Source organism: Anastrepha obliqua, chromosome 3, assembly GCF_027943255.1.
Source record: "Anastrepha obliqua isolate idAnaObli1 chromosome 3, idAnaObli1_1.0, whole genome shotgun sequence".
In the NCBI taxonomy this organism is placed as follows: Eukaryota; Metazoa; Arthropoda; class Insecta; order Diptera; family Tephritidae; genus Anastrepha; species Anastrepha obliqua.
Genome location: NC_072894.1, coordinates 132,604,714 through 132,630,657, shown reverse-complemented (window position 1 = coordinate 132,630,657; position 25,944 = coordinate 132,604,714). Strand labels below are relative to the sequence as shown.

Genomic DNA, 25,944 nt, shown 5'->3' with positions numbered 1-25,944 from the left:
GTGGCGGATCCAGGATTTCATAAAGGGGGGGCTCCAGGGTATTTTAGAAGGGTGTTTTTATTAAAAATCAATTTCGTGAATAAAATATGGCATTATTCGCGCTGCATGTCGTGACTAGCCGATGAAAAAACTAATAGCTCTATCGTCCGCCATATTGGATCAGCCATTTTGAATTTAAAAAAACTAACATCAGATTTGTAATCATCGACACCAATGTCGAACATACATAGTTTTCTAAGAATCTGTTGCGCCATTAAAGAGGGCGTTAAGAAAATGAATTTGCATGTCTAAAAGTCTTAAATTCAAAATAGTATAACTATTCAGTAAAAATATAGCAAAATAGTATAACTCATTCATCCTAGAAGTCTTTTAAAAAATGGATTTTAAAGCTACAGAGTATTACTTTGCGATTCCGTTGTGGAAAATAAAAAAAAAAAATTTACCTTACTCAAAAAAAATTCATAAAGATGTCCAAAATCGGCATTTCTTGACTATTTAACCACAAATTGCCAAAAGTCCTGACGTGCTGGAGCATTTTCAAGATCAAATTCGTTTTCAGCACAAAAAAAACTTCAAGAGACACTCGTAGCCGTTTTAGAAATTGGACAAAAATGAAATTACGCAGGCCTGTGTAATTATTCAAAATTTTGAATTGCGTCCGTCGTATTATAATTGTTTTTATTATAAAATAAATTAAAACTGGAAGAAAAATCTAATAAACTGCTAATGCATATAAAAAAATATTTTTTTTTTTAACTTGACTCATACAGAATTGAAACATAAAATTGTAGAGCATGATTCCAATGGGGGGGTCCGGACCCGAAAACCCAGCCCCCCCCCCCTCCCCCCCCCCGTGGATCCGCCACTGAGTGTATCATTAAAAAGCATTACATACATAATATATATTCCTAATCCAATGACATATTTTATTACCTTACCCTCAACAAAGAACTGGAATTTCGCAAATGTTCGTTTATCCGAAAAATCGATTATCCGAACACCCTCTGCACCAATTGTTTCGGATAATCGGCGCTCTACTGTACTTGCTTTATTCTAAAGTATCTGCTCGTTAAGTAGGATTTTAAAATGTTTGAGTACTGGATTGGTAGAACTGCTTGAAGTTTATGGATTAGTCCCTCATGCCATACTTTATCAAAAGCTTGCGATAATCCAGGAATACCGCAGAACAGATTTGTTTTTCTTCCAGTGATTTTTCAATTACATGAGTAATGCGGTGCACTTGATCAATCGTTGAGTGTTCATTTCGAAAACCAAATTGATGGTTTGGTACAAGGCATTTTGCATATAACAATGGTTTTAATTTTTTTAGCAAGATTTTTTCAAAAAGCTTAGATAAAATTGGTAACAACGATATTGGTCGGTATCATGTCACATCGTGTGGTGGCTTTCCTGGTTTTGGAAGCATAATAACTTCCGCTATTTTCCATTGTTGCGGTACATATTCTAAACGAAATGCAGCATTAATCAAATGTGTCAATTTGACAATAGCATTATTGGGCAATTCTTTTAATATTTTCCCTGTTATAAGGTCATAACCGGGTGCTTTTTTGCTATCTATTTTATTTTTAATAGTGTCCTTTACCTCTTTAAAGGAAGTCAAGGGGATTTTATCGATTTTTTGTCGAATAGGATGAGGTATATTTTTTAACTCATCTCCTTCGTTAGGATGAAAAAAGTTTTTAAGATATTCGGCAAATCTCTCAGCTTCTTGTTCGTTAGATTCGGCCCAGCTGGCATCATAATTTTTTATTGGTGGGGAATGCCTAATAGGCCTTTTCAAGGTTTTAGTTGCCTTCCAAAGTGAATAGTCCGTACGTTTATCGCTCGTTAAATTTTCTAGAGCATCTCTAATGGAGTCATTTTTAAGTTGTTTTATTTCTTCTTTTAGTTGTGTAGAGAGTTTATTGAGTTTGGCTTTGTCTTGTGGTGCTCTGGCTTGTTGCCATTTTCTTCTTAATCTACGTTTATTTTTTATTAGCATTAAAATCTCCCTCGGATAACTATTTCCTTTAAGTCTTCTTTTTATTTCCGGTGTGCATTGCTAGGCCGCTTGTTGGATAATTTTGATATATTTTTCGATTACTTCGTCTAATTTCTTTCTCGATTTTATGGAAGCACTCAGATTTATATTTTTCTTTAGAATTAACTTAAAACTTTGCCAGTCGGTTTTATGATTCACGAGGGCTGGTTTGTTTATTTTTAATATTAAGTATTCGCTTAAAGTGAATACAATTGGTGAGGGATCAGAGTTTAAATCAGCGCTTTCTTCTACGTGTAGATTGTTGCCACTGATATTTTTTACTATGAAAAAGTCTATTAAGTCTGGAACTTTTGCACATAGTAACTCCTTTCCTTTCGTTGTTGTCAATCTGGATCCCCAATGCGTGTGCTTTGCGTTGAAGTCGCCACCTATAATAAAGCGATCTCCAACATGTTTGAAGAATACAATATAATCTTCTGTTTTAAGTGCATGTTTTGGTGAACTATATAGACTTGCTAGCGTTATGCTATACTTCTTTGTATAAATTTTAATTAGTGTTGCCTGAATTTTTTCCGTTTGATATTTTGGTTCTTCACTGTACTTTAACGTTTCTTTGATGATTATGGCACTACCTCCTCTTGCTGAATATGATGGATGTATTGTGTGATACAAGTTGTAACCTTTAAATTTTATAAACGACTGTTTTGTGAAATGTGTTTCTGCTATTAAGCAGACATCTATGTTGTTTTCGTCTAAAACAATTTGTAACTTATGTTCATGTTTAGAAAGACCGTTTGCATTCCATAGCATTACTTTGAAGGTATTCAATATGTTTACTTCTTCTTTTGGATACTCCTTCCGTTATTATATTCTCGTTGTTTTAATCGTTCATCAATATTTGTAATAGCTTCTTCCATTTTAATAGCTTTGATAAAATATTTTGTAAGATTTGACTAGTATCAAAGTTTTCGGTTGGCTGCGGTGCATTATCGGATCGAACTATAGTAGCGTATGTCTGTTGTGCTCTTGTTTCTAAATTTTTATTTTGAGGTTCTTTTTCATGCGATTTAGTATTTAAAATATTGCGAGATTTATTTCTGAGCTTTTGCAGGCAACTGCACATCCCCTATAATTTGCTGGGTGCGCTTCTCCACAGTTGCTACATTTTGGTTTTTCAGTTGAAAGTTTTTTACAATAAACTGTAAGGTGCTTTTCTCCACATTTTACGCATTTTGGTGGTTTTCCACAATAATTTTTAGTATGTCCATACGATTGGCAGTTCTTACATTTTGGTATTAATGTCGAACTTTTTACTGGTTCTACTTTAACTACAGTATTTAATATTCTATTTATCTTGAATATATCTTCTATTTTATCGGTTGGTTCAAAGCTGACAAGAAACATATCTAGTGGCTTTTTGGTTTTCCAAGCTAGTTTGTTAATGGCACTTTTTGGCTTAAAACCTTGCGCTTCTAAATCTTTTAGTAAACTGCTTAGTTGATTTGAGTGGTGCAAATTTTTTATTACAACTTTAATATCTCTGGATTGCTTATTTTCATATGTGTACCAGGATATATTTTTATCGGATAATATTTTGGTTACTACTCTGTAGTCATTTACATCAAACATGTTTATTTTGTGCACATCATTATTTAGTAATTTAATATTAAATTCATTTTCCGAGTTATCTTTTAAATTTGTTTTTACTTACTTAAATTAATTATTTTTACTTACACTAAATTTACTTGAAGATTTTTTATTCAAGAAAAAAATAATGGCAAATTCCCCATGTCGTCCTAAATTCATGAAAGTTAGAATAAAACCAAAATACTTTATGAGTCGAATATTTATATTGTACCTAAATGTAATTTTTATTTATTAATTAATTTTTTTTAGTAGGTTTTTTTAAATTATTTTTTTATTTTTTTAATAATTTTTTATTTATTCATTTATTATTTACATGAAATTTAATTATAAATGATTATTTTAAACAATTAAGGTAACTGGGACATAATTTATATTTATTGTATTTTTTTTTTTTTTTGTGATACAAATAAAAAAATTAAAAATCAACCGAAGCCCTCCCGTCGTCAGTACAGCAAGTCGTATTGCTTTTAAAGAATATTTAATTTATTGTAAAAATCAAATTTAAAAAAATGTAAATTAAATTTAAATTCTTTAAGCGGTAACTTCTTTCAGTATTTTTACTATCGACCGACAACAAAAAAATTGCATTCCTTTTTAGGCAAACAAGTTTTTGCTTCGCAAATATTGCTTTAGCAACCAAAACTGTTTAATCGATAGCATTCACGAAACTGCAAAACTTACCCAAAAAATTCAAAAATTTAGCTCAGGCGGCATTCCAGTTAACGAATATTTGTGTATGGAAAGAAATGATTAAAAAGTCAAAATTTGAAAAGGAAAAGGCATATAAATTTTAAAAAATTCTAACTATTTTTGGCCGAATGCATCTAAATTTCTAATTCACAACTTAATCTCAAAATTACTTCAATATAAATTAAATTAAAAACAAAAATCCTTTAGACCAAAAGCAAATAAAATTCCGGGCTTCGAAAGATCTGTAAAAACAAAAGAAAAACTAAAATTATAGTAAAAAAATTCAATGGTGTAATAACAAAAGATAATGGCTAAGAAGGGAGGAGTTCAGCAGCTGCAGGCCGACATACAAACCGATGAGGATTTTGAAAAATTTCTTGAGCGTCCCGGGTTATTGGGTATGAATTTGTGAGCAAACATCGGGAAGCGAAGAAAATGTTAAATCTTTATGTTTTTTTTTTGTATTTTTCTGTTTTATTTTTGCGTCCGCTGTAGTGTTGGATATCTATTCGGAATGGTGTGGGCCCTGTCTCGGCATGGTAGGCAGTTTGCGTAAAATAAAATTGGAAATTGGCGGCGATAATTTGCACCTGGCTATTGTAAGTGATTTTTACAAAAACACAATCGATAAGTTTTTGTTATAATATTTATAATTGTAATAAATTTTAATATTAATTAATATTTTACATTTTTCTCCAAACTTTCTATAAAAGTGCAAATCGGATTCGATCTCTTACCTGAAACGTTTCTGCAAGAAGAGTGAGCCCACATGGATGTTTGTTACTGTAAGTTCACCAAAATAAATAATTTTCAGGTCATCAGTACTTCCAACCTACTCAAAGTATATATATATTTTTTTTAACAAAAGCATCGTCACTCGTAATTCAGTGAGGGAATGAGTAAATATAATCCCTTCAACTTATTTCGATCAGAGTGTTAGGGAAAAGACTGATGTACCCAAAGTTTAAGTAGAGTCTCTCTGGCCTAGAGTTTTTTTCCTGGACATTGTTCAAAGGTTGTAGACCCAAGATTTCTACTTCTCGTATAGGTAAATTTACTCAAGACGGCCTAACTTTTACAAATGGGAAGCAATGGCGATAAAATTCTGGTTGGAATGTCAATCACAGCTTTCGAAACCTAACAAAAAGAACAGAACTCGATTCAGTTGACTTAGAGCGTCACCTGGCGGTTGTTCCGGGTACGTTTTGATCAAGGTGGTAAAACCTCCCCATACCACAAATCTCGTTGGTAGCAACAGCACAAATTTTACATCACATATGTCTATAATCACAGGCAATAGAAGCATGCCCCTTGAATAAAGGCACTTATTCTGCTTCTGTATTCCACAGAAAGGCAAAGCGACCAACCTATTATTCGGCTCAAATACCCCGAAACTAATGAAACTAATCGCCCATGAACTCGAAATGCTCAGCAAGCCAAATCGCAATCTCTACGACATCACTGAACTCCAGCCGGAGGAGGAAAGTCGTCTCAAAATCAAGCAGCATGCCGAGATGGAGGCGCTAAACAAAGAGGAGGCTGCGAAGCAGAAAAAGCGCATCGATTATTTGAACTCAATGACTGACATTATAATCGAAAATATACCGGACATGGGTGTGACTGTTTTCGGGCCACATATCAATCGTGATATGTACAAGAAGTTACTCGAGCCGGCGGAAAATATGAAGTTGCAGTGCAAGGATCGACGTGTTATCAATGTTAGTCGTGCCGACTTTGATGTGGTGAACTACGCATGCCCGAATCCCTTGCCCGACGATGTGATGGAGCAGTTGGATCAGAAGGACCTGATGATGTGCTTTTGGAAAATGCCGGAAGATGATCGTCGTCCCATACCTGAGGTTTTGAATCAGTATGCACACGAGCTAATGGTGGAGCATCATGAAGTAGATGTCCTCACCGAAGAAGATATAGTGCATCCACCAATTATATTGCCGTTAGACTTGACAATCGAAGTAGAGTTAGAGGGTAAATATGTAGTTGTTGTGAATAGTTGTTGCCGTATAGTCTTAACTTATGTTTTCAGAGGGTGAAGTATGGGAGGAACCTGAACCGGAACCAGAGCCAGAACCTTTGCCCAAGAAGACGCCTGGGAAGAAAGAAGAATCCGCAGCTGCTGCCGAGACTGTCGAAGGCGAAGAAGATGAAGGTGAGGAAGGCAGTGAAGGCGATGAAGGTGGCGAAGGAGCCGAAGCTGGCGAAGGACCGGAAGCCCCCGATTTACCGGAATTACAAATGGATGCTTTTGGTGCCGATTTTGATTTAAATGATGAAGAGGAGGAGGGAGAGCAGGAAGCTGAGCTGGAAGAAGTTGAAGTTGTCGTACAGAAACGGTACCGCAAGAAAATCATACGCATTCCCCCTATTTGGGTGGCGGGTAATGCGCGCACGCACGCCACCCTCATTTATGTCTTCTTCCGTCAACAAACAACCGGCTTTTTGCCACCTGACCCGACACCGGAGCCGCCCCATATCGTCATGGCGTTTGATGCATACAAAAAACGTGACTTACTGAGCGTTGCGGAACGTCTCAAGGACGATGTGCCACTTTATGGTTTCTTCACCAGTGACGAAGCAGACGAAGCAAAGTTGATCGCAAACTCTGTCTCTAAATATGCCACAATGCCGCAAAACCCGTAAGTAACTAAAAAATAAACGAGTATGAAAGGCAATTATCGATATAAGGGAAAGTGAGATGTATTTATTTAATTTGACTTTTTTAATTTGCAACTGCACACAGCTCGGACAAGATTGTCTTCAAAGTTAACAAGCAAACCTCAAACACGATGCTCTCTTTGGCCACTTACGGGCCAAGCTACGTCAGCGCAGATGCAGTAATTGGGCATGCAGAGGCGCTTAAATTCTTCCCAGACACTTATAAAACAGCGGAACAAGAGGCCATCGAAGAAGCAGAAAGAGAAGCTGAAAACCCGAAAAAGAAGAAAGTAAGTCAAAGACAAAAAAATGGGAGAGCTCTGACGTATTTGTCACTATGCTTTGCTAATAATTAACACCTTTACAGCGTCGCACGAAAGTGGACGAAGTAGCGGAACCCGCCGTAGCCACGAGCGGTGAAGATAGTAGCGAAAGTCGACCAGCAACGGCGCCAGAAGTGAGTGACGTAGGCGAAGCTGCAGCAGCGCAAATCGTCGAAGATGGTGAGGCGCCACCAGAGGGGGCACCAGCAACCGAAATTGCTGCACCACCAGCAGCAGAGGCAAGCGAAGCGGCTGATGCAGGTGCAGCCGATGCAGCTACCAGCGATACACCGCCACCGGCACCAGCAGAAGGAGAAACTCCTGCAGAGGCGTCCGCTGCAGAGGAAAATGTGACTCCAGCAGAATAAGTAGGAAACACAAAAAGCAATAGAAAACTTTGTTACACCGTTTAAGGTTGCTATTGCAACAAATTTTGTATATAAAATCAACGATTTTAAGATTTCGAAGCTGTGTATTTATTTCAAACGTTACAGATATTTATGTACATATCATATATTAATGTATACATATTTAGTAGGTATAAAACTTTAGGTTTTTCTTCTAAGCTACACATAAAATAATTCAATATATAAACTAAGTTTAACGCTGGATTAGAAAGTATTCAGGAAATAAATTAATAATTTAATGTGTAACAGAAAATATGAATTTTTTCATACCTGTCGGTCAACTAAATATCAGGAGGTAAATTTAAATTATGCATAAGTACGTATGTGTGAATGTGTGTATGTATGTATGTGGTTTTTATATATGAATTATGTGAATATATGAATGTTGAATAACAGGATCGAGATCAATAGAGTTATTCCCATATAATAACCACAAACAGCTACCTTCCTCATAACGGTGATTCTCAAACATGCAAAATATGCGATATTTTAGTAATTACTGTAAAACCATTTTATCAAACTCGTCGAATCTTCTTTTACTAAGGCCTATTTTTTACTAAAAACTTCTAAAATCGCCCGAAAAACACGCCCGCTCCCTTAGAATAGAAATTTATTTCCCTGCGCGTCTGTTAGCGTACGCAACGAAAAAAGTAATAAAAATTCATATATTTGAATGAAACTTTGTGTGCATATAACTCAAAACTCAAAATTAAAAATTAGCAAAACTATTTCTGGTTAATGACAATAATTTTTTTTAAGAGCATTTGTTTAATATGATTCAAAGACACAATACGTTTATATAAAAATGTAGTTAAAAGATGCTTGGCACCGCACACTTAAGTCTATAAACTACTTCTTATAGTTCCGTAGATTCATTGCATTTATTTTTGTTTCGAAGTTATCTAAAAAAATACGAAATTACGCCTACAACTGCAGCCACCTCCCATAAAGAAGATATTCTGTTTTCAGCCGCCCAAACGTCTATGCAAATAATTTTAACCTCGCGAGATGTGATATATTTCAGATATAGCTATATTTTCGCAAGATCGGCATATTTAAAAAAATTCAGCTTTTTAAGGTTAGAAGGTAGTCGTTGATCTCGATCCAACTGCAATGAGTATTTGTTTAATAAAGTAGTAGTAGTCTAGACTTAAACAATATTTCAAAGAATCTTAAAATTATGCATATAATTCTTAAATTTATGACTATGACTGAAACATTTCACTTAAGACATACATGTGAAGTTCTTCACCTGTTAATATCTAAAAAGTTATTGCTATACTAACTAATACTAATTAATGAACCAGCGTTTACAATAAATTCTTCTTAGTTTCATAGTAACTGTAATGACTAGTTTTCTCGGAGGAAAACTAAACTAAAAATAAAAAAACGCAGGGAAAAGAGAAGTTTTCAACATAAATGACTAAAAATACTTTATATTTATATATTTTATATATATTCATACATGAAGCCTATTTACAACTAAATATTATTACATTTTATTAATCGCCTCCACGACAGCCGGTTTTATGTAAATGGAAAGACACGGGTTTATAACCGACCAAGGACTGTCACTTCAGCAGCATGGGGAATGTTTATGCTGCTACAACACAAGAAAAACAACATTTTTTTAATGAATTGTATTTTCCAGTTCCCATTTCAAACTAGACTTGAAATTCATACAATTTTATTGGAATGATTTCCTTTCGGCTTTGAATATACGCACAAAACCGTTTTCATAGCCGAGAGCGAGCAAATTTCCCCCGTGCGTGTTTAAATTGCAACGCAAACCATTTATTCGCGTACAGGGAATTAAATGTAGTGGCGGTCGACGTTGGTCGCTAAGATATTGCGGTTTATGTATTTTATCAACCTGGCAAAAAAAGGAAGCGATTAATTTTCGGCACCATTAATAACTTTTCATACGCACCTTTGTCACCGGCCCAAACACCACACCATATTTCTCTCTATAAGTATCATCGAAGAACTTCCAGCCTGGCGGCATTGCTTTCTGATCCAACCTGGGTATATCCTTACCATTCAAACATTTCACATCCATTATTGCAACAGCGCGACAATTTCGTTGTGAATCACGCATTATTTCCTTCAAATGCATTTCGCGTATATCCAATATTACTACGTCCCCATTTTCGGTCGCATTAGCCAACAAAGGTTGCAAGGGATTGTAATGAATTTTAGTGACTGCGCCAAGCATTTTATCAATTGACTCGTTTTTGAAACCTATATTCGTAGGACTCACGGCGTATGTGCAACGACCGTCTGAGTTAAAAAAAATACATTAATCTTTGGTTTACATACAGGCACAACTAGTAATTTTTCTACTCACTATTGGGTAAGGAATCGGAAACAGCGACAGCCAAAGTTTGCCAAATCGGTGACCACTCCAAATCCGTCACCTCATTTCTTGTCATTTCTTCTTTTAGCAACATAGGGCGCACGAACAGTTGCAAGTCATAGAACAACAGCAATCGCCAGCTGACGGCAACGGCAAGCACGCGCACACCTGAGGGGTCATAATGCAGCGCCATAGCTATAACAAAAGTTGTGTTTAATGCATTGTTGCCTTTGAAATTAGATTTAAAAGCGTATTACCTCCAACTTTCTTCTCGCGCGTATAAAAGAAATTCATTGGCACAAAATGTGGCACTCCGTCGATGACGGTGCGATTCAGATTCATATCACTAGAAATATCCCAGTAGCTGATACAACCGTTTGCATAACCCGCGAAAATGTGCATGTGTTCGGAAAACTGGAAACCAAAAAAATTAAGATAAAAATACTGCAAAGTTCTAACATTTGTATTTCTGTTATTGGCGCATGCTCACCTCCGACCAGCAAAGTGCCGTGCATTGTGTGTTCACAAAGGGATGTGCGCTCAAGTCGTTCTTAGTTATATCCAATGCGAGCAGCCAAACTGGTTGCAAATCAATCACAGTCAAATTCTGTAATATGTGCGCCGACTTTTCTGAAACTGATGGTGCAGTCGTGGCAGCTTGTTTCTCCACAATCAAAGGTAATGCATAAACTCTAATCGTGCTTGTTGGCGTGCCAATAGCTACTAGGCCCAAACGATTTGCACTCGCATCATAGCCACCGCTAGGCAAAAACGCCAGACAAAGCACGGGTCCATTGGGTATATTGATGGCGTAATGCAGCTGCATGCAAAACGGCTCTGATCCTTTAGCGGGTATGACTTTGTACAGCCAAAGTAATGTATTGCCAATTTTGGGTTCGTAATAGCGGGTATATTCACGGCGTGTGCTAATAAGTAGGTATTGTTCGCTAATGTCCGCAGGCAATGGCACCCAACCAACAATTTTAATAGCTTCGCCAATAAAAAGCAAATGCTCACCTGCAAAAATGGAAGTGGTATGTGATGAGGTTAGCGATATAATTCAAGATTGCAAAGTTACCATTTTGTGTGCTCATCTCCAATAGTTGCAATTGTGACCACTCCAAGCTCTCCGCTTTGCCAAATTGTGTTTTGGGTTTCATGCTGGTGAGCTTTAGGTCCGAATTCACGTTAAATTTCATGGAACATTTGAAACGCGGGAGATACTTTTCATAGTGTGCGCGTGCGCAAATAGTGTAGTTTACTTTGGTGTCGGTATACAGCGGTTGCGTGCTGTAATTTTGCGATGTGCTAAAATAATTTTTAAAAAGAAATTGAAGTTAGAGTAAATAATGTGCAATGTAACAATTAACTTACAATTCTTCCCACAATTGTGGTACTTTACGATAGTAAGCAGGATCACGCGGCGGATATACTAAATGGATTGAAATAAGAATTGCATTAGTTTTTTTTTTTTTTATTTCCCCTTACACCTACATTTTTCACTATTCGGATCGTTTGTTACCGGAGTTACCGGAGTTACTGGTTTTTTCTTTTTTGACTTCTTCTTCGGCACAGTTTTGCGTACTTCACCACCTTCATTAGAGCTTTCGCCACCATCACCACGCACACTTTCCTCATTCGAATCTACACCCGATGACACGTCATCGTCTGCACCACTGGACTCATCATCCGTTTTAATGCCACAATCCGAAACATCTGCTTCGAAATCAGACGCATCGTCTGTGTTTTTATGTTTTTGAAATACGTGTTTCGTCGCAAGCTTAGCGCTTTGATAGGTTTTTGTAGAACCCACACAAAGTTGGCATTTATAGACGCCTTTTGGCTTGGAACTTTCTTTCAATTCACAGCTAGCAAAATGAGCTTGAAGTGTGTTTAGCTCCTGCGATTCGAAGGCACAATTCTGCGCGGGACAGTGGGCTTTCCCCACCGATTCTAAGTCGTAAGACCATTTTTCTGAAATCTTCTCAAGTACCGCGACGGGAACAAGCTCAATGTACTGCGAGAAAAGCAAATATTGGTGTTAGAAAATATGATGTTCGATATTTAATAGATAAGTGGCTACTCACATTTTTGGCATCTTTTAGAGACAATATTCCTGCGCTTTTCGAGTCCCTGCCTATGGCTTTCAAGATTTTTTCAGCCCTGAAAGAAGAGAAAAATGTCAAAAATATTAAACAAAAATTAAAAAAATATCAAAAAATAAAAATAAAAATAAAAAATATAAAAAAACATTTAAAAAAAATGTATATGAAAAAGTTAAAAAATATAAAAATATTAAAAAAAAAAAAGAGTTTTGTAAACGTGTTTATGTAATGCGTAAATTAAAGGTATCCCTTACTTCTGGACAGATGCACGTTTCATTCGCCCCACATTATTTAAAACTGTCTCATTTATCTCAGTCGTTGCATCGCCAGCCTCAGGACTGTCGTCAGTTTTATTCAGCATTTTTTGGCTGCAATCTCGCATATGAGTCGCAAGGCTTAGTTTCGAGTAATCTCGATTACAGTAATCACATGGAGCGCGCGTGTTTGCCGCGCCACAAAGCTCAATGTGCTGCAACGTGCCCAAAGCCGAACGAAAGGTGCGCTTGCACATGCGACAGGTCAGTGGATATTCTCCAGCGGTGGTTTTCAGAAAGGCCGTCATAGCCTTTAAAACTTCGCTACGAATTGTAACATTCTGAAAAAAACAGTCGGTTTTTATACAAAATTATTAACTCTTCTAATAAATGTCTTTGTTTCACTTACAGTTGCTGTCATTTCGCCTACAATCCAACCTACACCATAGTGGCTTGCCAAGTGATCTAGCCAAGCGTCACGCTCCATTTGCTGTAAACAGAGTCCACAACTTATGGCACTTGTATTCGAGCTGGTTGCCACCGGTTCGACAGTGAGCACTTCATCCGTATCGAGCTGTGCTCGTTTAGTTACCAGCAATAGACGTTCGTTAAATGTGCCGCGCGTCTCTAAATCCACTACCTTCACTTTTCTACCCTGTTGTTTCCCAGGAGTTTTGGCAGACTCTTCGTCGGCTGGGGTTTCAGGTGTGGCCAATAAAGCTTTTGGTTTACGGCCACGTTTTTTAGGAATTTTTACGGGCGTCTCAAGCTCGGCTGCTGCCTGGCTCACATTTACAGACGAATCGTTAACTTTTTCATCCATATTCGGTGCATTTAAATCTTCTCCAAGTTTGTTGCTTGTGCTCTCAATGCTTTTCTTCGGCTCCGCAACACCATTACACACCTCAGAATCAGTTGCATTCAGCAGTGCCATAGTCAGTGATTTTGGCTTGCGTCCACGTTTCTTAGGCACAACGGGTGTACTTTCTTCCTTGTTGATCGTTTCATTTTCGGTTTGAGTTTTGGCTAAGCTCACAATGCTTTTCTTCGGCTCCGCAACACCATTACACACCTCAGAATCAGTTGCATTCAGCAGTGCCGTAGTCAGTGATTTTGGCTTGCGTCCACGTTTCTTAGGCACAACGGGTGTACTTTCTTCCTTGTTGATCGTTTCATTTTCGGTTTGAGTTTTGGCTAAGCTCACAACTATTTCTCCTAACGACTTGCGATTTCTTCTTGATTTTTTAGCGCCTTCTTCTGGTAACTGCACAGCTGTAGGTGTAGATGTTGCAATTTTTTGCTTATCGCTTTGTGCTTGCATGGCGTCAGGGCTTTTCCCAATGGCTGCTTCAATAATTTCCATTTCAATTAGCGATGGCACAACTAGCTCAGAATCCGTTCTGACAAATTCCTCCTTAACCAGAACCCCAGAAAGTGACGGCCTTAACTCATTACCTTTAGACTTGCCGCGGGTAGATTTTTTCTTAACATTAGCTGCAACTTCTTTGCAACCTTTTGAGCTGGTTGATTCTGAAGTATCAACAGTTTTTGCTTTTGGCTTCCTTCCCCTCTTTTTTGGAGTTTTAGGCTGCTCTGTTGCGGTTTCAGCTTCTTTAGCAATGTTTCCCTCTGCTTTGAAATTCTCTGAAGGGCGGTCTGTGGCCGACGTATTTCCACTTTTATTTGCAGTCTGGGTCGATGCCGTGTCTGCACTTATTAGTTTTATGTCAATTGATTCGTTGCATTCAATTTTAGCTTTGGGTTTACGCCCTCGTTTAACTTTAGGTTTTTTAGGCGCTTCTTCAATGTTTTCTATGAGACCCTCCGAGACATGACTACTTGATCGCCCAGCAATTGAGTTCGTAACGGGTTCGTTCGCAGTATTGGGTGAATCGGTGGTACTGCTTGTCTCCAGAATGTTTTGTGGTTGTTGCTGTAATAGTTCTTTTGGCTGTGTTGCCTTTGTAACGGTGCTATTTTCACTTTCCTTTCTGTCAATTTCTGTAGACATCAAACGTAACTTTTTATTTGGAGTTTCTAAAACGCTGGAACTTTTATTTTCGGAAGTAGGTACGCTTTCCTGTGGTGGATTTTGAACAATTGTGATATCTCTGGAATACCTTTTGCGCTTGATTGCCGTTAAATCTATTGTTGGTCCACTGGGAGTAAAGGCTGCTGCAACTTCCATCACTTTCGATTTCTCATTTTCATTTTTAGTATTATCTGTGGCTTCTTCTTTGGCTGTAGATTCCAAAAACGTACTTTTTCCGGTTTCCCCTTCTCCGATATCATTTACATTCATCGCTTTTTTATTTGCATCGCTGCTCGAGTCTTTTGGTTGTGTCGTATTTTGTTGCGCTCCAGCATAGTTCATCTCGTCATCTTCGTCGTCATCGTCCGCCGGTGATGTATCATCGACTATATCTATATCATCTTCGGATTTACGCAATACGCCCCACCGTTTCTTTAGTGGCACACTACGTCGATTCGTTGACTTTCTCACCTGCCCCATCTTCGATTTGCTGAGCGTCGTCTTGGTAGTATTCAGCCAACTTTTTTGGGGGCCATCACTTGTGTCTGCATGTGGACTCTCACGCTCTGCAGTACTGAAGTTTTCTTCTTGAGTTTTGGTTTTTTCAGCACTGTTGGTGATTGTGAGTATCTGTTGTAGATTGCTTTCAATGTTATGTGTACCCGGAAAACTGTGGTCAAAGCCAAGGAAATCTGATTTAATTTTTTCGCTCTCTTTATTATCTTCAGACATATTTTTCTCTAACTCTTCTTTATCTGTCACATTTACAATATCACAGTCTTTTGAAGCTTTAGCAATTTCAGCCGTGTCGGGTTTATCAGCATCCGAGGCTTTAAAATTAGATTTTGCAAAGTGAAGCATGTTTTTTTCTGCAAGTTCTGTGCCCACTTGTCCCTCCTGCTTCAGTGAGTTTCCTAATCGATCAGTCTCGTCCTCAGCATTTTCGGGTGACTTCGGTTGTTCGGCAGTATTCTCTATAGTTTGTATAATTTCTTCAGCATACTTCGCTAGATTTTCTGCTGAACCCTCTACCTTCACAGCTCTTAAATGTTCCCCAATTGATTTCCCAACATCTACTGCCTGCGCTAAAGTGTCTTCACGTCTCACATTGTCAATAGTCAATTCGTATTCGCCAATTGCCTGCTCTTTAACAACTTTATCCTCAATAATATTCTTCTCTTTGTGGAATTTTGTCAAAAGATTCTGAATTCCCTTTATTGGTTTTTGATCGACATTTAAGTCGATTTTAGGTTTCTTGAAAGGATTTTTGGCAATTGTCAGTTCAGTTTGTTCTGTCTTTGGTGCAGTTACTAGAATATTATTAATTTTTTCGTCGGTTGATGAAGTATCGGATTTGATATCTGCATTAGCAGATTTTCGCTTCGGCATTTTAGGCGGATGCAAAAGCTCCGTTATATCTGCAGTTTTACGCTTTAAGCCACTTGGCCTCGAAAAAGCTTCGTTACAAATAGGAGTTGTTGAAATTCTTTCAACTTCTACCGATGAACCGGACACAGATGAATTATTGTTATTTTCAACTTCAACTATTGATTCTTTTATTGGTGACGAAACAACATTGGACTCTCCCTCATTACTTGGTAAATCTTTTTCAATTTTCTTTTCAAATGCTTTATTGATTTCACTGCATATCTTAGAAGATGCAGCGATCCCTTCTATAACAGTTTCCTGGTCGGCCTTATTTTCATCAGCCGCCGCTTTTATATTTTCGGATAACCTTGTGTCTTTCGTTTGTTGTGCATTTCCGGACATCTTCTTGCGCTGAACTAAATTTATTTTGCCTTTCTTGAAACGCGGCAATCTCTTGGGTCCTACACTGGATGTTTCTCCTATGACAGACTTCTTTTCAACACACTCAGTAGTTTCATCAACATTCGACTGTTTGCTAGGTTTCTGGTTATCCATTTGAACCATTTGGGACTCGAATAGGTTTTGATTTGGCGATTGCGTCAATTTAGAGGTATTCTGTGTGTTAATCATTTCGTTGCACTCCTGCACGCAAGTAGTGGGAGCACAAGGTGGGTCCGACTTAGGAGCTTCTTCACAAATGCTCTTTTCCAAACTTTGCAAGCTTACGCTGGTGTCAGGGTCTGCCGATGAAGCAAGGTAGACTTTGAAATCTGTATTTTCTGAGGTTTTAATTTCCAGTTCCGCCGATGGCGTTTGAACCGTCTCTATCTCCACGGCGGATGAAGTTTCTTCTAATAACCTGCTTGCATCAGATTTACTTACATCATTCTTTTGGTGTTCTTCTACATTTAATAAACTGTTAGTTGCTGTTCCACCTTCTACTGGCAAAACTTTATCGCCCTCTAGATTAGCTCCCCCAACTGCAACTCCTTCGCTTTCACTCAATTCTCCGAAGCAGGCTGTTACACCAACTCTTAAATCTTTCACGATCACTGGACTCGGTCGTGGTTCTTCAAAATTGTTGATGTGGCCGATTTCGATGTTCTTTACTATTATGGGGCCCACTGCCGTTTCAGATAAGCTGTCAGTGACTATTATATCTAGGTTATTCATATTTTCTGAATTATTTATTTGCGCTTCTTCTTTAACTGTGTCCCTTGTGCCCAGAAAATCAGTGTTTTTGGTGAGTTTAAAAACTTCTTGCATTTCAGTAGGTGTTTCATTGTCACTGATTTTGGAAGCAGCTACAGCTTTCAGAATATTCTCTTCACTGATCGTGATGATCTTGCCGATTTGAACGTCATCAGGAACCATTTCAGGCTCAAATGTATCAGGTAATAACTCAGTGTTTGGCGCGTTACAGTCTTCGAAAAATTCCTGTTCAGTTATTTCACTTTTTATACTCTCAGTTCTATCCCTGTTCGGTATACGCAAAGGTGAAAAATTCATTGCAAATGAAGCATTCAAATTTAGCTCTTCCGGCGAGAGTTCCAATTTCATATCCTCAGTAATGGGATTTTCAGCTGCCAGTGAAGCTATGAAATCAACAGCAGAAATTGACGCATCCGATTCCTCGCCACTATCAATTACATAGACTGAGGATTTATTGCGGCCGTATTGCTCTGTACCAGGCATTTTTTGTGCAATGGGCGGCAAAGGATTTTTGAATTGTGTTTCTGAATCAGATTGAGAGTCTTGATCTGTTAATGGTTCACATTTCAATCCTAATGAAGTGGAAACTGTTGATGTCGGGTTTATCAAATTGTTTTGGGTTTGAATTAAACAGGTTGGCTGTGTATTATTGGATATTAGTTGTGATACTGATGCTTCAGGAATGCTTGGACTTTGGCTCTTTGGAGTCTCCAATGTGTTTTGCGGTACAGAAGTACTCGTGTAAAGCGAACTGAAATCAGGGCTTATGGAATTTGTTACAGGCTGCGCCACGGTTTCAGTCATTGGCTTCGTGTTGGGATTACTAGTAATATTAATTTTTGTTTTACTCAACTCATGCAACTTTTCATTTGGCTTTTGTGTATTTTCCACTTTTCGAACAACAAGAAAGTGTTTTGAGTTAACTTTGTTAGCTTTTATTATCTTGACAAGCTCATTTATCTTTCCCGCAGACAATTTGAGCTTGTCCATAGACAAAATGGTACGATTATTAATTTTAGCTCCCTCGGGAATCATATTTTTCAGCGGTGTCGTGGAGCTTGGCACAACTGGATTATCTCCCAATGCAGGTGTTTCTTCAGTTTGCATTGCTTGCGCTTCTGGTGTTGGCTCTATTTTGGGCGTTCCCAAACCTAGTGCCGTTAGATCGATCTTTTCATCTTGTGATAATACTTTATTCTCCAGTACAATCAAACTTTTTGGAGAATTCTCAGTAGTTGTTGGGATATAATCAACTTTCTCCAAATTGTTAGGTGTTGTGGTTATGTTATCATTCTGTGACTGCTCCATTTGACCCACTTTGATTAATGATGTCGGAAACGGATTTCTGAATGTTGAGATCGTTGGCAAAGGCAAATCTTGCGAATGTGTAACAACAGGAAATGGATGTTTTAGGGGAGAGAATGCAGGGAAATCTTTAAATTGTAAATGCTCATTAGGTTGCGACGGATTAGTGTATGCGGAGTAGGTTTTATCGTTTTCGTTATCGATTGGCTGTTTCGGTGATGCTTTATACATGATTTTTACAGTTCTATTTGAAGGCAAAGGCATCTCTTGCGAATGCGTAGCAACAGAAAATGGTTGTTTTAGCGATGTTAATATCGGAAAATCCTTAAATTGTGAAGGTTCATTGTGTTGCACAGCATTCAGATCTACGGAAACTGTGTTGTGAGTTTCATTATCCATTGGTTGTTTCAATGGTGATTTATAAACGATTTTCACAGTTTTATTTGTGGGGAGAGACGAATCTTTCGAATGTGTGGCAACAGAAAATGGTTGTTTTAGCGTACAAAATGCAGGTACATCTTTGAATTGTAAATGGTCTTTGTGTTGCCCGAAATTCGGAGGTGCGATAACGGGTTTATCATTTTCGTTATCGACTGGCTGTTTCGAGGGTAATTTATAAACAAGTTTCACAGTTTTGTTCGCCGCAGATATTCCAGCATCCTTCAACGCAAATAATGGGCTCGTAGGGGTTTTTTGCATAATTTCTTGAGGTTGTTTTCTGGCAGACGCATTCTTAGCTGAGCTTTGATCCTTCCGAACTGAAACTTTATTATTTTTTATTTCGAATGGTACATTTTTACATCTTATTGTTGCTTTCGGTATTTCAACGGCGGAGTTGGTAGAATTCTCAGCTTTATCGCTGAACTGATCGACATGTTTTCGCATTGTAACACTACCGATACGTGCAACTAAACGCGCAACATCAACAGCTCGCGTACCCACCGTTTCTGCCTTTACCAGCGAAGCTTTAGGGGCATAAGGGTTATAATTTTTTATATGCAAAGCATCGCTAGCAACACCTTTCTCCATTTTACTTGAACTTGCCTCAATAGCTGAGGCATCCGTAGTTGCTTCAGAGTTAAAGTCAAGCACACGTGCAATATCCTGTGGAGTTTTGGCAGGAGATGGTTTTTTCAGTAACTCTGGCTTGGAAATGCTTATGAATTCTTCTGCTTCCTCTTTGGGTGCAATCAACGGTGTTTGAATCTTCATTGGAGAAGGCAATGGCGTCGTTGTACCAGTGGTTTGGAAAGTTTGAGGTGTTGCCTGATGAGTTAGTACTGCCTTATGAGCTTGTACCGTCTGATAAGCCTGTACTGGCTGGTGAGCTTGGGCCGCTAGTTGTTGTTTTTTCAAAATCTTACATTGTAGTAAATATTTCACGTTCTGCAAACGGTGTTCGGGAATTATACGGACTACCGAAGGATCTTCGACGGGACCAGTTATGGTTATTTTCGGTGTAATAAAAGCTTTCCTATCAGGCGCAGGTGAATTGGATGCTGCAAAATGAAAAAAAGGCTTGATATGAAAAAAGGCTTAACATTTTTTTATAAAGCATTACTTTTGAATATTTATTTTATTTAGTATTGAAGGCAAACATACAACCAGGGGTTACTTTTACAATGATTGACCTTAAGAATAGTTTACATAATTAAATCGTAGATAAAAGGATTAATAATCAAATCAAAATTAAAATTACAGCAAGTGGTAAAGAAGTTGAAGTTGCAGAAGGTGTTAAAAAAGAAAAGTAAGGTAAAGATACAGGGTGGGCCATGTAAAATTTGCTTTTTTGAATCGGCTATAAAAAAAAACTAATCAATATTTTTTCAAACTTTTATTTTTTTTTGAAGATTGAACATTGTCATTTATGAATGAAAAATAATATCGTTCAAATGACTGCCACGACTGGCTTTACAGTAGGCCATTCGATCAACCCAATTTTTAAGCACATTTTCGATTGTTTGGGCTCCAATTTCATGAATGGCAACTTTAATTTCGTGTTTTAAAGCATCAATCGTCTCTGGATGGTTCGCATAGCATTTGTCCTTAACGGCTCCCCACAAAAAATAGTCCAACGGGCTTAAATCACAGCTCAGAGGTGGCGAATTGATATCGGAATTCAAAAACGGCAGACAAAAGTTCGAGAGTAACTTTTGCAGTGTGACGAGTTGCACCGTCCTGTTGAAACCAAATGTCGTCCATGTCATTCTCTTCAATTTTTGGAAACAAAAACTCGTTGAGCATGTCACGGTAACGCTCGCCATTTACTGTAACCGCGGAAGAAGAAGAAGACTCACCACTTTGGAAATAGGTTTTCAATATTTCCCAATTTTGTTCAAGCGTATAGCGTCCCATTTCGTAAATGTCAAACCTTTAAGTAAATTATGAACACATTTGACATGTCATTTGTGTTACCATTCTCAAAAAAATAGGTGGTTCAAAAAGCAAACGCTATATGGCCCACCCTGTAGTAGTAGTAGGACTAGAGATTAATTGGAATAGAATAAAATAATGGGAAGTCATTTGAGTACCTTCAGCAATTTTCGGCAAGTTAGCGAAGCAATTTGTGTTTGAAGCACGAGATTTCTTTTATACTTTTAATTTTATGAAGTAAGATATTCCAAAGACGGACAGAGAACACAAAGTATTGGTGTTCAGTCACCAAACAACTGTATTTCATCGGGCCTAAGTTTAACGATCGGCAAGACTTTGAAAACATAAGTCGATCTTTGAGGTATCTGGGTTCCTGAGTGTTTATGATTTTCAGGAGTAAAACTAAACATTTAAACCTAAGCAAATCGTCAAAAGATACGGAAGCAATTTTTTCCTCAAAAACAAAAATGTGGTCATAACGTTTTTACAGTAAACGTATCTTGCAATGTTGTTATACAAAACATTAAGCTTACTACGGCGCACACTATCCCAAGCTGTATATAACTCACAACCATACAGTAACGCTGGGAACAAATACGTTTTAACTAGTAGCAGTCAAATATTTACTGCTGTAAAATGTTGAGTAGTCCATAAATTTTGGAGCATACCATAAACCTTGCCTACGGCAATAAAGATGTGGTTGCTCCATGTCAAAGTTCTATTAAATGTAACCGCTAAATTTGTAACAATGTCCACATATTTAATCACAGCGTCATAGAGATTGAGATATTTTTTGTAAATAACGATACATTGAGACTTATCAGGATTATGAATTAATCCGTTGTCAAAAGCCCACTTGCAAGTGAGTCTCAAGTCAAAATTCAATTTACTGATGCAAATGTCGGCAATACTGCTGTTTCCGTGGCGCCGCAATTTAATAGCGGATTCTTATAGAACTCGACAAAAAAACGAAATGAAGGAGTAAAATTTTTTCATATCTCGCTTAGTTTTCGAGATATTAAATAAAAAATAATAATAATAATAATAATAATTTTTCTTCAGTTTCGATAGAATTCGGCGAGATAAGACAAAATATAGGAGTAAAATTTTTCGATATCCCGCGCTTCAAAAAAATAACCCTCATCAGTCCGACTCCGGCTACGCAATCCACAGTATTTTTGCGTAGAATTCCTTTTCGCATGGGCGGCATTCGGCCGCGCTTCAAAAAAATAACCCTCATCAGTCCGACTCCGGCTACGCAATCCACCGTGTTTTTGCGTAGTACTTCTTTTCGCATGGGCGGCCTTTGGCCGTGCTTCAAAAAAATAACCCTCATCAGTCCAACTCCGGCTACGCAATCCACAGTATTTTTGCGTAGAACTCCTTTTCACATGGGCGGCCTTCGGCCGCGCTTCAAAAAAATAACCCTCATCAGTCCAACTCCGGCTACGCAATCCACAGTATTTTTATTCAATATCTCGAAAACTACGCGAGATATTAAAAAAATTTTACTTCTTTTGTCGAGTTCTATAAGAATCCGCCATAAGATTGCGGCGCCACGGAAACAGCAGAATCCCCCAAATTTCAATGCAGCTAATGGGACAACTAACATATAATTGAACATCATCGGCATATACATGGACATCACTATATTTAATCATCCCAAACAAATCCTTTATGTACTAGACAAATAAAAGAGGGCCAAGTATAGAGCCTTGAGGTACACCTCTGGGATATAAACTATTATTCACGTAATTAAAATCCGTTTATAATGGGCACGCTGTGAATGATTTACAATTACAAGATTGCGATGTCCGTGAGAGCATTTTTGGCTGTGACGTGCCAATTGAGCAAACAAGAGAGGGGACAGCGTTGTAATAAATTCAGCTCAAAAGCTGGTTCTGTAAAATTCACTGAGAGCGGGATAGCGGTTCGCCGATATCGCCACATTCTGTATTCTCTCCCGTGGTTTTGTGTAATACAGTCACAATTCCATAACTCGAACTCTATAACTCTAATTTTCTATAACTCAAATTAAATCGAGTGGTAATAGAGTTCAGAGAGAAATAAAATAACTACTCTAACTAGCATTTCTCCAATAATTCGAATAGCAATTTATCTTAGACAAAGACAATAGCAATACATTCACACTTTTGTACTAATCGTCACTGTCTATGATTTTTCGAAGACAGTAAATTTGGGCAACTAGGCAATTCGGCGACGTTTCGTTGTAATTCGCGGAATAAAACAAAACCTAATCAAAATCTATCTGCTCTATTTAATTTAGAGATTTTGCTAAGTGTTTTTAAATTATTATTATAATATTTATTTGGAAAATTACCACCGGAGATTCGAGTTATATAACTTTGACTGTAAATGCATATTTTCACATCACTTAATACTATTGTAGTTTATTTTTTTTTACATTAAATTATATTTTGCTTCTTTAACATGCTTTTAACTATGAAAAAACGTAGAGCACATTTACGATTTTGAAAAAATTCGGGTAGGAAATTAATTTTTGCAATTTTATATGGCCGCCTGCATTGTGAAAACTTCAGTTTCTAGGATAGAAATGTTTTCCTTAAGCTGGATAAGGAAAAAAGTAATGATTATCGAAACATGCCTAGGAAGAATTTTATATCATATTTGACGTCACACAGCAGGATTTGAACCATGAACTTTTAAAACAGTCACACTCCTCTTCTGCGGTACATCTCACCCTTAAGCTAACGAACTGTGCCTCAAAGTTGTGACCAAAGCCACATATCAGGCAATAATTTTGAAAAAAGGTTAATAAAAAAAATTACCATCGTAGAGAACGATGGAAATTTATACGTGCAAGTGCTCAGATGTATAGTACATACTATGTATATATGGATATGTACATATGTGCATATATACAAAAGAGCGTACGTGAATATGTGAACTAATTTGAATTTCTTAAAATTAGCCTATTATTATTATTATTAGCTTTATTTTATAACAAAAAAAAAATTAAACAATATCGAAATAATATCTGAAAAGTAGTTACACGCTTTTAAACCCCCTGAATGTAATAGAAGTCCTCTTCGTTTCGCCAAGCGTTACCAAGCGGCGAATAGATGAAGAAACTGATATAAATAAGTAGCGCTGCGAAAAATTACATTTGCTTGTGAAAATAGTGAGGCATAACCCAACTCGTTAGCGGTGAATCTTGCTCGATAACATTGTTATTGTTTTCACATGCAAATTTTTCGTCAAGTGAGCAGAGCAGGGAGATGGCGGGCAGAGAAGTGGCGAATCGAAGAGGCCTAACATAAAAATTAATACTGACCGTGAGTAAGAGAAGACATATTTACAAAATTGTGACAAAACAACTTAAATCGACTTAGCATTTTCTATCTATCACAAAAATACTGGGTTTCACTGCAATACTTGGCCGTTAATCATAAATGTCGCTAGATCAGAATCACGTCTTAATTCATATTAAAATTAAATACATGTTTAGCCGATAGCCCTGGTAGCTAGTGCTGTAAACATATAACTTTATAATTTTAATCATAAGTTAATAAATAAAAAATAATAATAATAAATAAATATTAACAAATATGAATTATAAGTATTGAAAAAAAAATAAATAATAATAAATAAACACATATGTATGCATGTATATGCATATTTTTTATAAGTTCCAAAGTCGTTTTGTCAAATGCACTAAATACGTTCGTATGTATGTATGTGTGTGCGCATGTATACACATATGAAATATCTACTAAGCATCTACAAAAATGCAAAAAAAATGAGTTTATAAATAACGCAGAAGATAAAAATAAGCGAATTGTGTTTTCTCATGTCGCTCCCCTCTTTAGATTCTGATGCAAACGAAGTATGCACTTTTTTATTAACAAAAACCCCGCAGCCAAAAAAATGTGAAACCCAAAAAACACGAAGAGCATTAATAGCTTTTACTACTCGACCACGATTCGAACTCGCGACCAACAAATTTCGGACAGTTACACTAACAGCTTAACCACGTACACTCACATTATTATAAAGGCCAAATGTTCAATATACCAAATGTGAAAAATAAAAATATTAAGAATTAATTATTAATTAAATTATTAACCAATACCGTCAATATAAATACTTTTGTTGTTATTATTTTTAGTCACCTGCTGTGCCCAATTTATCTGATGCCACTTCCACAGCTGATGATTTCACGAATACATTTTTTACTGATTCCAGTTTCTTAGTTGTGTAAAGTGTTGTAGTAGTTGGCGGTGTTGATGTTGTTTTCACCATGGAAGTAGTTGATTCTGTGTTAGTTGTTATATCTGTTGTTGCTGCAGTAAGTTCCGACGGTTTTGTCTTTATCGTTGATATCGTTCCTTCTGTAGTTTTTGTTATGGTTGCTGCTTGTGATATTTCCATAAGTCCGGTTAATTGGCTTCCTGAAGGCTCATTTGCTGACAGCTTACTAGGTTCTCCGTGTTGTATACTTTTCTTTTGCTCCTTAGCCAACGCCTTGAGCTTTTGCCTTCCGATCGCCTCTGCTAATTTACGATCTAAGCCAGCTTGTTGCAATTTCTTCGGATCAATTACCATAACTTTACGTATGACACGTTTAGCACTGTTGGTATTTTGACCTTGTCCAGCAGCAACAGGATTTGGCGAGAGGGTGTCGTTAGTACTTTGGGGCCAGTCTGCACGTTTGGCACCATCGCTACCAGAATCTTTGTTAGAATGCATTTCGTTGGTGTCTATGATCTGACTGGTTGTTGTTGTTGGTTGGCTAGTCATAGTGCCAACATTTTCTTCTCCACCAGACGTTGTTGCTACACATGGTTTAGAGGACTCATTGGCACTCATCTTTAATTTTTACAGACAGCTTTTTGTTTAAATTTTTTTTTTCTTGTATTGCATCAATTAACAAATATGCGTTTCTGACTATGTCACTTATAAAATGTTCCACATTGGATTTGAGAAACACCCGCACATGCTTCTAGTTAAAAATATCACTTCCACACACCAACACTATGCAAATAATTATACGAATATTGAATTATAGAAACTTTACTTGATTTGATATCACTTCAATTTTCTTTGAGTACTACTTAATAAATAATTGTTCCTTTTAAGCTCATAACGCGCACCTCGTTGTCTACTGTCCAAAGAAAAATCACGTATATGTCAAAAATATATGCCAAATTGAACC

At 37.3% G+C, this 25,944-nt stretch overlaps 2 protein-coding genes across 3 annotated transcripts; one reads left to right on the top strand and one right to left on the bottom strand.

Annotated features, from left to right (window-relative positions):
- The first annotated feature begins 4,390 nt into the window (after positions 1-4,390).
- On the top strand, positions 4,391-7,962 carry LOC129240092 (uncharacterized). Its single transcript, XM_054875594.1, has 7 exons — positions 4,391-4,737; positions 4,835-4,938; positions 5,053-5,124; positions 5,689-6,325; positions 6,384-6,993; positions 7,098-7,302; positions 7,380-7,962. The coding sequence occupies exons 1-7, from the start codon at positions 4,647-4,649 to the stop codon at positions 7,701-7,703; spliced, it is 2,043 nt and encodes a 680-aa protein (XP_054731569.1). The 5' UTR covers positions 4,391-4,646; the 3' UTR covers positions 7,704-7,962.
- On the bottom strand, positions 7,882-25,883 carry LOC129240091 (uncharacterized). Of its 2 annotated transcripts, XM_054875593.1 has the most exons (13): positions 24,902-25,883; positions 12,867-19,873; positions 12,458-12,798; positions 12,186-12,261; positions 11,593-12,115; positions 11,473-11,530; positions 11,177-11,406; positions 10,589-11,115; positions 10,356-10,512; positions 10,090-10,293; positions 9,673-10,022; positions 9,426-9,615; positions 7,882-9,345 (listed from the first exon to the last, which is right to left on the bottom strand). In XM_054875593.1, the coding sequence occupies exons 1-12, from the start codon at positions 25,596-25,598 to the stop codon at positions 9,430-9,432; spliced, it is 10,356 nt and encodes a 3,451-aa protein (XP_054731568.1). In that variant the 5' UTR covers positions 25,599-25,883; the 3' UTR covers positions 7,882-9,345; positions 9,426-9,429. The 2 variants fall into 2 exon arrangements, with proteins under 2 accessions (XP_054731568.1, XP_054731567.1); XM_054875592.1 differs by having other exon boundaries at positions 7,882-9,615.
- Positions 25,884-25,944: the final 61 nt, after the last annotated feature.

Coding starts and splice junctions, on each gene's coding strand:
- LOC129240092 (XM_054875594.1), top strand. CDS start 4,647: ATGGCTAAGAAGGGAGGAGTTCAGCAGCTGCAGGCCGACATACAAACC. Junction 4,939..5,052: donor ATAATTTGCACCTGGCTATT/GTAAGTGATTTT, acceptor TTTCTATAAAAG/TGCAAATCGGATTCGATCTC. Junction 6,326..6,383: donor AATCGAAGTAGAGTTAGAGG/GTAAATATGTAG, acceptor TTATGTTTTCAG/AGGGTGAAGTATGGGAGGAA.
- LOC129240091 (XM_054875592.1), bottom strand. CDS start 25,598: ATGAGTGCCAATGAGTCCTCTAAACCATGTGTAGCAACAACGTCTGGT. Junction 12,799..12,866: donor TAGGCGAAATGACAGCAACT/GTAAGTGAAACA, acceptor TGTTTTTTTCAG/AATGTTACAATTCGTAGCGA. Junction 10,513..10,588: donor CGGCACTTTGCTGGTCGGAG/GTGAGCATGCGC, acceptor TTTGGTTTCCAG/TTTTCCGAACACATGCACAT.